Source organism: Mycteria americana, chromosome 4, assembly GCF_035582795.1.
Source record: "Mycteria americana isolate JAX WOST 10 ecotype Jacksonville Zoo and Gardens chromosome 4, USCA_MyAme_1.0, whole genome shotgun sequence".
NCBI lineage: Eukaryota > Metazoa > Chordata > Aves > Ciconiiformes > Ciconiidae > Mycteria > Mycteria americana.
This window is the reverse complement of record NC_134368.1, coordinates 72,323,049-72,335,049: the sequence shown is the minus strand read 5'-3', so window position 1 is coordinate 72,335,049 and position 12,001 is coordinate 72,323,049. Positions and strand designations below refer to the sequence as shown.

The 12,001-nt window shown below is 38.5% G+C and overlaps 1 protein-coding gene across 10 annotated transcripts in view; it reads right to left on the bottom strand.

The window, feature by feature from the left end:
- The window catches only part of MAPK10 (mitogen-activated protein kinase 10), a 181,625-nt gene that overhangs the window by 21,010 nt on the left and 148,614 nt on the right, over positions 1-12,001 (bottom strand). For 8 of the 10 annotated variants that reach the window (XM_075500878.1, XM_075500881.1, XM_075500882.1 and 5 more), the window contains 2 exons: positions 9,705-9,887; positions 7,400-7,524 (listed from right to left, as the gene is read on the bottom strand). The exons of the other annotated variants lie outside the window; for them this stretch is intronic. In XM_075500878.1, coding sequence (XP_075356993.1) covers positions 7,400-7,524; positions 9,705-9,887 — 308 coding nt within the window. The remainder of the gene's footprint in view (positions 1-7,399; positions 7,525-9,704; positions 9,888-12,001) is intronic. 10 annotated transcript variants of the gene reach the window in all.

Genomic DNA, 12,001 nt, shown 5'->3' with positions numbered 1-12,001 from the left:
GTAGAACCAAGACGGTAAGGTCTATAGGTTCCTATTCTGATTTTACAATAGATTTCCTGTGTAATAATAAATAATACTTTTCCCCTTTGAACTCTGGTTTCCCTACATATACATTAGGTGTGAAGACTGATAACAGATTTCAACAGTTCCCAAAATCTTGGGAATTCCATGCAATCATAAACACACATTATCTGTATGTTTTTATATTTTTTAAAAACATGTATTTTAGTTATAATCGATTGAATACAGAAATTATCTTAACTGTGAGTAACACTATTCAAATTAATTTCAGAGCAATGATGTATGCTCTGGAGAACCTAACACTGTGACTTTATTATTAAAGATAGTGCAGTAAGCTGAGTGGGCTCAAAAGAAGCTGGCTAACTAGGTTAGTATGCTAGACATAAGAAATTCCTTTAAATCCAAAAATCTAACTTACCCACTCACTCCATAGGTAAGCTTAAAAACTGTGCAAGGCCTGTTTCTAAATGTAAATATGATTACTATTTCAGCGTTATTGAGGCCTTTGGATGTGGTTTGGTTTTATGCAGAAGTCTGTGGGAGAGTCACAGCACTGTTTGTGTAACCTCCTGCTGTTAGTGAATAGCAAGTACCACATCTAATAACGTATCGTCTTCCTCTCTGTATCAGGGAATCACAACATGGCATTTAAGGCTGACCAGAAGAGTTTAATGCTGTTACACATCAGGGGGGAAAGGGTATTGCATTCCTACCGCTTCTCATTTGTGTTACAGTTTTTGCCCATTAGAATGAGACATAATAGTTTTATTGCCCCCATATGGCCTGTGAAAGACCATAAACTTTTAATAGACTTATAAAAAGGGACTGTAACTGTCTCACTAGTCTGCTTTTTAACTGGACAGGGCTATTTTATCTGTTCCCCTCACATTCATAATGCTGTAAATCTGGGCAGACATAGAGGGTCGTTATTTCCAGGTTAAACTTTGACACCAAATTCTCTGCTTATTCCCTGAATTGTCTTCAGTGCTCTTCACGGTCTACTCCAGCACACACTGACACTTCATGATATTGCAACAGATCACTTCAAAATTCCTGTCACATTAAATGCTTTCAGTTACCTGACCTCCTAGGCCTCTGAACCAAATAAATACTGTACAACAGATGCCTAGCTGCTTTTCATGAAGCCATTTACTGGGGAGAAGAAGTAATCTAACTAGACAGCTACGTTAACTAAATCACCCCAAAGCTATATTGGTTGAAAACGCCATCTTGTTTAATACCTCTGTATCCTAATTTCTGTGTTATCCCTACTGACAGTGGAAGGAATCCTGCCTCATGTTACACACCATGGGATGAGGACTCAAAAAAAAACCAAAGCAAAACCAAACACCCCACTACCTAACCTTTAGTCACATGATGAAAGACCTCACTCTATGGAAAAGTGCTTATCAAGCACTCCAAAAGAGAGAGTGCAGCGAATGTGGGCAGATGCAACACAGTGCAGGCTTCTAAGTCCCAGTGGGGCAATCAGGAAAAATAGTGGGAAGTTAAATACAATGCAAGTGACCAAAAGCATATCCGTCACTCATTTTCCTATCACTCTCTTGTCAGGTTCCCTGGCCTGCACATTTGCAGGGCAGTCTGTGAAAAAGCAGGGTTGCTTCATAGCGCCTTGTCATGCTGCAAGTCCTAAAGGAGAATTCATTAAGGTGCCAGCTGGTCCTCAGCAAACTTTCCCTAAGGAAGCAGCAGAATATTCGTCTTTGCTAGTCCATCCTTTCTCCCACTCCTCCCTCCACTCCATCCTTGCCTGCCCACTTTGCAGTCAATAGCTAAGGCTCCTATTGTACCCTCTGGCCCCTAGCCCATGAAATAGATGCAAATCTCTGAAGCTCTGAGCTAGTGGGGTGAAGTGCTCATCTAGGAAGAGGCGAGGCCTGCTTGGGGAAGGCAAAGCAAAAATGGCAGTTAGTACCTGTTGTCTGGGATATAGAAAGACAGAATGTAAAATCTGGCTTACGGCTTTTTTTCTCCTTTCGCCAGGAATCAACAGAGCTATTACTTGAAATCTAATAGACAGGTACAACCCCAAATGCAATGTACTTCCTTGTGTAAAAGAAGAGAGGAAAAGATGAAGAACACCACAGTACCTAGTAAGCTTCTGTAAAGCACTCCTGATCCCTCTGCCTGACAGAGGAGTTCTGATCTGCCTGTTCATCACACCCAGAGTGATGTAATTCAGCTTGGGTCAGAACCCAGAAAACAGAGAACTGAAGTGGTGAGCTTTTACTGAGCCAAAGACGACCAGGCTTTTCTTAAATTTCTGTCTCTAAAGCTTTGTCCTCAGACAGGAAAAAGAAATTTATGCACCTTGGATGATACCAGTTCCAAAAGCCAGATTCTGACACAAGAGAAGAGTCACTAAATGCAACTGTAAAAAAAAAAAAAAAAAAAAATCATAGGCTCCAAAACAGTATGTTTGTAAAATGCAGGAGCAAGCAATTGCAAACTAGTAAGGCTCATGATTACCTCAACGAAAACCCACAAAAAGAGGGTGAAAAAAAAGAACCAAATCTGATGCTGACTAACTGCAGCATTTCTAGTAAAATACAAAACACAAATGCCTACCTAAAACTTGTTTTAACAAAAGATCATCTTGGGGTAAAGATACAAGGGGACAAATGATTCAAAAATGGCCAACATAGTAAAAACAGCACTTCTGAATTTCAACATGAAATAAGCAAAGAGAATAGAAAATGAGTAAAACTGAATACTCAGAGAGCGCAAATGCAAAATCCATTAACTGGTTTGTCAGCTGACTGAAGCAGCAAAGCTTGGAATAGCCCAGTCTCCTGATAATCAAAATATGAGACAATACCTTTAAGAGACAGAGAAGAGTTGAACAAAGAGTTGCAAAGGACATTAGTTTGAATAAGAATGGCTACTGTGCTCCACATCAGCTCAATCTCTTTCCATCACTTTACTATTATGTAAGTTTGCAAGACTGTCATGGAAAGAGAAAGTATCACCACCTCTTCCTTGGGCTGGAAATCTTCCAGACAGGGAACACAAACAATTTCATGCAACTTATTACACACTGAGAACAGAACATTTATAGTAGCAGACTCGCCTTAGGCTGATACACGTTTGCGTAAATCTTTTGTCAACCTATTCCAATAATGAACACAGATCCTAATCCTGTACATGAATAATCAAAAGGAAAAATGGGGCTAAATGGTTTGAAAAAACTATTTGCTTTTGTCCTTCTCTTATAAAAGCTGGTTCCCAAACACAGCTAAGATAGGTGGGCACAAAAAGTTGAGACCACACTGGGACAAACTCTTAACTGCATTCAGTGAAACAGTTAATGATCAGTACACATTTCTCTACCTTTCCATGAGGCATTTTTATAAGCTTCACAAACTATGGCATAATTTGTGGACAAAAAGGACCTAGACAAGTAGCGTGAGGATTTCAACACACTTCAACAGTGCTTTGATCTAGAATTGTCTTCTGGTTTACATCTAGAAACAGGTTCAGCTGCAGAACTGAGGTCCAGTGGCAAATGAAAATTCCATTTCCACCATCCAAAATTCAGTGGGCTAGATCCAGAGATCCATTAGAAAAGTCACTGATGAAATGCGCTGGTGCAGTTGCTTCATAGCATCCATTAATAAAATAGCTTACCAAGACAGGGAAAAATGGCTTGTTCCATTCAAATTGGAATGGGAAACTTAAGATGTACACAACCTGGAAGAATCAGGCTGCAATCTGTTCTTTGTACCAATGTCCCTTAGGGGTTTTTTTGCAACAACTAACATTAATGAGCCAGAAAACCATTTTTAGGTTTTTACATGTCATTCAAATACTACTTCTCTGTGCAATTGTACCCTATTATAACTTCTGCGGTTTAGTTCAGTATAGACAAATTCACAGTCAGTTTATTAAATGAATTGGCAAAAGTACCTACCTCTCAAAGAGCTCATTTATTGGACATTTTTAGATGAGTACCAACTCCCACCCCTGCTACAAAGTTGGCAAGATCTAACAAAAATACATAAGATGGCAGTCATTTCCCCATTGCCCATGACATGCTTAATGCATGGCGTTAGGAAATGGTTACTGAATTTGATCCTAACTCTTCTGCAACTGTAACAAGGTGGATATTTCAGTGAAGTATTTATTGGAGAGAGATGCAAAGACTCTTGTGATAGTAATTCAGTTCTTTATCCAATACCCTTAATAATACAAAATTGCAACAACAAGTAACACAGAAGTAGAACAAGGGAATTGGCACGATGCATAGCCTGGGGTTACAGCATAATATAAACTACTGCACAAAACTATAATCATTTAAGACATTGGATGTCAGTGCAGTGTTATAAGACACTCCAAAAGGTATTCTGGATGTTACATTAGGCTCCCCTGGTCCATGTCTGAGGTCACAGACAGGTAGACACAGCCTGTTGTGCACACCAACACAGCTTCTTCCAAGAGGAAACAAGTTACTTTATGCTTGAAGCACTAAATCACTCATGTTACCAACAAACAAGTTTATCACATACACGTACCTCGCTGTCTTGTAAAGAACTAATAGCCGATCAGACATCAAGCGTTCAGCCAGAAGTGGCAAGTTGTAACACGGATGCAGAAGTAAAACTTTCTCTCCAGTGTAGCAACAACTACTCCTTGTAGAGTCACTGCCAGTTAGTAGCAGTCCCAGAACCTCAGGACACTCTTTTGAGAAAGAACAGAAAGCCACCAGCCTCCCATGAATCTGAGAAACTTATTTCATCATCAAGACAATGCCGATGAAAAACACGGACTGACTGCACTTCAACAGCTGAATCAAGAGGCAAAGGAAATCCAACTGAGTTTTCCCCAGAAAATAATTAGTAAATGATTCACAGCTAGCCACTGAAGGTATGTCAGCATGAACAGATGGAAATTTAGAATTTAATAAACTGTCAGTCATGAAAAGAAAGTCCTCCAGTTTAACTTCCCCTCTGAAAATGAGATTGGAAAAATAATGAGTGTTAAGTGAAGCCAAGCTCTTTCTAGAACTCCTAGCACACTGACAAAATACAATGAATATTTATTAATCCCATGTTCTTCTATTTTGGTTACACTGCACACAACCTGAACCTTTCTGGTTTTTAACCTGCTGTCATCCCAAGGGTCTCTGTGTCGTAGAGCAATTGGTATCAAAGTAATTCAATAACACTTCACTGTCAAAGTACTCACGACAAAAGTATTAGTATGATTCTACAGTATGTTATTGACAAGATACAGCATGTTTTGGAAGAGAAAACTTTGAAGCTAAGAGAGACATAGAAAGCAGCTGGGGACGCTGATATTCAAGCTCATGTTAACTACACAATAACTGTGCAAAGAACCAGGTGGTTGAAGAGAACAGAGGGTTATCTAAAAAGATGCAATTCAAACAAAGATGCAAACTACAAATAACTGTGACAACATCGAGCATTTGAAGTTGAACATTTAAAGGCACTGTTCCTTCCTCACGGGACATCTTCTGTTCTTTGAGGTGCTATGGGTGCAACGACAGTTTGGTTTTCCACTGCTTTACGCTTTCTGTAGTCATTTACTGAGCAATGAAATGCAGTCAACAGTGAAAATGCAAGGAATGTGATTTGATAGCATGTGGCACCACGTTTGTACAGGTATCTATGGTGATAGAAGGTGCATATGAGAAACTAATGCCTCAATGAACTAGAATGTAATTACTGCAGGCTTTTGAGAGAGACTGGGCTCATTAGATTCCAGCCAATTCACCTGGCAGGCAAAATGAATAATTCTTATTCCTGTTTTACAGTCATGATCCAGAGAAAGGATCTGGTTTGTTCTGGATCACGAGGACTCTATGGTACAATCAGAAATTAAGCCATTGTCTCTTCAGCCATAGATCTACCACTGATCTCTGTCTGTGTAAGAGGACAGTAATACAAGGTTCAATACCAGCTGTAATTCTAGGCATATGTGGCAAGTTTTTCCTTCTAAAAGGGCGACCTCATTATGAAAAAAACTCAGCTTCCACTTCAATCAGAAATACAACTAAGAGCATACATGTGGAAATTGGGCAAATCATTACATTGAAATATCCACTGTACAAAATTCCCTTCCTGTTCTGCATCAGAAGTGGCTCTCCATGGTTAAATTCACAGGCAAAGCACATCTAAAGAGGGACCTAAATCTGAGTTCTGACATTAGAGTAGTTGCATAAAACGGAGTTAAGAAATGCATGGAAATACAACAAAAGTATCTGACAATGGAATGAGATCTTCAAGAGGGATGTGAAACTAAAATGTACATGCTAGGGGGTAAAATATTGCAGGGTATCAAATGTTTACACTTCAGCCTAATAAATTTTTTCTTGAAGAAAAATAAACAGGACACAAAAACTAAAGGCTCTCTAGATAGCAGAACCATCCCCTATAAAGCACTCCTAAGTAACGTGCTCTGCAAAAATCCTACGCATGTGAAATTTGATGGGGTTTTGTGCATTCCATTTACTTTTGAAGTTTACTGTACTTTCAAGAACACGCACTGAATTGGAGCATATCGCTAAACAGCAGTGATTTAATTTTAAAAGGTTCAGGGTCTTAGTTTCCTATTGTGGTTAAGTAAGATTTCTAAACCTGTTGAAATACTGAGCTAAATTTTCATACATTTCATACATAGTATTACATCTCTGAACATCTCTGAATTTATACCTATACCTATTATACCATGTCACTGAAGTGCCTACAGATAGCACTTATTCTTGTTAACACCAGCCTGAACAAGGTATATGGGGAGGTGTCTAGAGCATGACAGGATTATAAGAAAAATTCCATTTCTGTTTGCACACAGTGTACATGATACCAAACATTGAACCGTGGCCCAGGAAAACACACAAGGCCCTGCTTCATTTTAAGGACTAATTTATGTCCTGCTAAGATTTTTCTGAATTCCAACTTTAGGATTTTGTATTGTTCTGTTTAATTCTCCTCCTCTCCACATATATCCCTGAACACAAACATAGGAAGTGATGTTTGCTGTTTTCTACAAGGAAAGGTTTAGAGAGAAAGAAAGAATCTTTTGCCAGACTGACTTATATAGCTAGAAAAAACAGGTGAGCTACTGGGTTCAAAATCCTTTCTTCATGTTGTCTAGAAGAAAGCAGAAAATGGCTTCATATGCTTGAAGTGGTTTTGCCTCTCCCATCTATTGTCAGTTAATCTAACAAAGAGATATATCCTATCCCTACAGATCTCATTTCACATAAATCCAAAGACCACCACAGTCACAACACTGTTTCTTTATAGTGTGCTCATTATCACGCTGCTCTAAAGCAGCAGGAATCTATGAATCATATCTGTGTTTAGCAGTCTGAAGTAAGGAGTCACGTCTCACTTACCGCCTCCACTTCTGCTGGGTCATACCAGACATTAATGTATGGATGCTGTAAGGCTTCATCTACTGATATTCGCTTGGCCGGATCAATGACTAGCATTTTTGATAAGAGGTCCCTGGCTTGGCTGGCTAGAACAATGAAATCAGATAAACATAGCATTAGTACAAAACAATCACTGCCTCCACAGGAGGGTTAATTGGGTGAGGAAAGTAACAATGACACGACCCTTTTAGAGATTGTTTGCATGTACTTCTGCCCCTTGACTTGTTATAGCAAGAGTTCTTTAGTAATCATTTTAGGTCAGATTTATTAGGAAGGTGCCAACATCAGGGCTGCATACCTTAAGTCCCCTAACAAGCTTCAATGAGATTTTACATGTTGTATGCAGATTCCATGTAGAGGGTTGAATAATATACCCAAGAAAAATGTGCTTGAGGTATCTGTATTATTGCCAGGATCAGAAAACAAAAGCTGGCATAATGAAGTGCCATGGCACTCTTACGGTGGAGCTCAGAAAAACATCCAAACTTTTCTGTATGCTTTAAAGTTTTTCACCTAGCCTGCTGGGAGGCATTAAATATTTTAGTGAGGCATTGGTACCAGGCTTATCTTAGAGCATCCCATTAGCAGCAATAATGCCAAATCTGTAGCCTGGGATCAACACATAATGGTATGGAAGTGCCTTGGAACTGCTTAAGTCTTGTTTGTCCCACATAACAAAGTTTGAATCAATGGGACACATCATCCTTCACTACAAAAATGCACAGCCTTATTGAGTTTTATGTTGCAACATTGATTTATTTTGCCTGATAATATAGCCCATTGTGCCTATCAGGCCACAAACTCATCCTTCTGTTACCCAAATTATTTTTACTGTTTAGAGTTTGTAACAAATATAACACCATCTAAACCCATGTAAAAAAATTATAACAACATATATTTCTAGTATTACTATCAATGTAGTGTTCTAAGCTTTTCCATGCTAAAAATTATTTCCTGTGTAAATGAAAAAGAAAATGAAAGGACAAAGAATGTAAAGAGATGTAAGTGCACAAATATTCTTGGCTATCTCATCAAACATGGGTGAGTAAAAGTAATATCTAATTAAATCATTAACATTCATTATGGTGAAATATTTAGTCAGGGCATGGGATGATACAATGATACACAAGCAGAATTTTTTGAATGCACTGTTTTTTGTTCTGTGATTGTATCTTAAAAACTGGCACTCAGTATATTCAAATGCATGTGCTTCCTGTATCCAAAAGCTAACAGCACTGTTTGACAGTCATTTCTATTCATTAGCTCCAAATCCAAGAAAATTCCATTATTCAATTTTATCATATTAGGAGTATAAAATTCTGTGTATCCAAAAGCATCTGCTCAGACCTTTCACTTTGCTCCCAGAGCCAAGACAGCAGCCTTACTATGAAACAGCTGTTAATTGAAGGAGTATTCTGGGTAATGTAATGACATGCAAATTGCAAGCAATTGAGAACCATTACATGCCACCGTAGTAAGCAGCCCCAAGTACTCAAGTGGTGCAGAACTGATACACAGTACAACTTTGCAGGGGTTCCAGAACTGTGACGAGAAATCCAGCTCTGGAACCCCCGCAAATGTGTACTAAACACACATTAATCACTCTTTGCAATGGAAGGTCAATGCCCTGTTCAAGTAAAACAAGACTTCAATATATGATTAAAATCATTGCAACTTATATTTTACAGCAGTATATCTAGTCATACTGTAATTAAGTTAGTGCTCTACTTCACATATCCAAACCAACCCACAGCATTTTTCAAAAGAAGAAATCCACCCATAGCAGATATTAAACCTCAGCTACATCAAGACCATTTTGGCTGACATTGCTAATAACTTTCTATTGTCTAGTAAAGGTAGAGCTATGAGGCAGGCATCTGGCTGAACTGAAATTTTTCACCTAAAACAAAACAGCGTAAGCGCTGAGATCTTCCAATGGAAGTTCTACTGTACCTTTGTGTTACAAGTTTAAGAATGAGAGTAAAGGAACCTCAGTTCCTCATGGTACAGAAACATCACACAGAACACTATGGGGATATACTCAACATGACAGTGATAACGTATGTTCCCTTGACTGCCCAAGCACCAGGATCTCCAAAAATCATCTCCAAAAGCTGCCTCTCAGCTGAACAAAACCCATGCAGTCATTCGTCTCTGCAACTAACTGCATTAAAAGGGAGTGCAACTCGAGAGAAGAAAAATTGAAAAAAACCTTCATTGCATTATAGCTGTTGACATGTGAACCATGTCCCCTTGTCAGACATACCTTTGAGTTTGTTGTGTTCCGAGTCAGCTGGGAAGAGGGAGTCTGGAAAAAGTTTGGGGAAAGTGAGTCCAGCGTACTTGGGTCTGTTCTCAACATAGTTCCGTACTGTCGGCTGCAGCTTCTTCATGAATTCTGGACAGGGTGTTCCCAGCTGCTCAATAACTTTATTCCACTGATCAATATCTGAACATCAGTAGTTAAGGAAAACAAAACGCAAACCCCAGTGTAGTCTCCTGACATTTCTGTTTTGAGTGTTCTCTAGGAATCCTCAGAGGTTTTTAACTCCCTTCATAACATCTTTACAGTCACTATCTTTTCTCATCATTATGCCTCCAAGTCTTACAGCCTACAAAGGAGAAGACTCTCACACAACTATACTTACTTATACTTGCAACTTAGGATTGCATTGCGCAATCCTAAAACCACCACTCCACCATGGGAAAATACACAGCTTCCTCTCTCTTTGGGTCAACACTTGTTACCATTTTTATTTTTAACTTGCAATCCAATGACTTGCATTCCCTTTTTTTACATGCAGGTAGTTGCCTCTGTGTCACCTTGGCTACACAAGCGCAGCAGGGAAGAATAACATGTTCACCTACCCTCTCTATTCAGTCTGTGGAGAGTGAAACCCAGTTGGCTCCAAGGAGTTCTGCACAGGACAGAAGTCACCTTCAACTCATCTGCTTCGTGCTGGTATGTTTGCTCTCTCCAATAATTTTATTGGTGCTAATTTTGCTAAAATCACCCAACCAGCAACCCCTCAAAAGCCAAGCGTTTGATTTTATAAGAATGCACTGGGACTCATTTTCTATAGACAAACGATGCCTCAGGTACAGACGCATTTGAAGTTTCTCTTTAACTGCAAATGTGACAGCTACATTGCTAAACTATTACTGACTAATAAGAAACAGGCTCTCATGCTTAAAAAGAAATTGTATTACAGGTAATTTGTACTGAGCTTTTTTTGTTTTGGTGTTGATTTTTTTTAGTTTTCTTAAGATAACAATTAGGCATCTGATAGGCGTTATGTAGCTCTTCCAGCCATGTTCAGAACAAGCCTTACTGTGCAAAAAAAATAAAAATTAATAAGCAAATGTCTATAAAATCAGTACCATCTCTACATCACACTGTCTAATTCACAGTGCTAAGAATCTGATGACAACATAAAAAAAGGAAGAGTACATGCAGCCATGGGTACATTGATGCTAAGAAATGTGATGGAGTTTCATTAAGAACATACTGGAAACAAAAAGCTTTTAAAAGACAAACATTCAAAGCATTTCAGCACAGAGATTCTTTTTTTTTTTAATTATTCTTCTAAGTTATTATTGTCATGAGCGTCGTAAGTGTGGAGGGGTTTCCCAAATACTAAAGACAGATCCTCACAATCTATGAGATAAATCAGGTCAACAGAATGAAGATAACAAGAAAAAAAAAAGGGCAAAAACCCAGCGCTTTGGTGCTGTAGCAATTTCAGATTTTCAAAAAACTGTTTTAGTTTAGGGAAATGGAAACTCAGAATTTTCACATACCTTGAAAATTCAAGACAGACTTAATTTGGGTTCACCTGAACTGTCTTATTTGAACAAAAATAAAGAATTCATTTAAGAATTGCAGCTTTACTAATCAGAAGTGTTTAAAGGAATGAAAACAATTTAAACATATACTTTAAGAATGCTGAAACAGTGTTTTGAATGGTTTTAATTGCAACTGAAAAAGGTTGCTAGAAATAGCAGTGGTCTGTAAAGATTTTTCTGAATAACTTTCATTTTTTTAAACTAAATCAAAGATTTATGTAGAACAACCCCTCCCACACACACACTCCATAGGTTGTATGTATCTTGTGTTGTCCACGAAAAATATCTTTTTCTCAACAGAAAACTGAAGAATTGCAACAACAACAGTTATCCAAGACTACAGCTGCCCAAAGAGCAGCCTGAATATTTCATTAAACATTTTATTAGAAAATAAAAGTGTTTTGACATTTTAAACTTGTATTCAAGTTAACACAGCTCATTGTTTGCTGGCTGGACTATTTCAGAAACAGGTCTTTCTGAGCAACTTGAAAATATCGAGTAAATGCTTTGCAGAGAAGAACAGAGAATAGAGAATGAAGGTGCTGTTAGTTGTGCCAAGAGAAGCTAAATGGGTGAGAAAGCCAGGCTATCAAAGCATCACTGGAAGCATTACCTGTGCAGATTGAGTGAAGGCCATTTGATAAACAGGGAGGGCCAAATACAGGACTTGCTTCAAAGCAGATGTCAGCAGCTTACACTTGTACAGAGCAGGTTAAC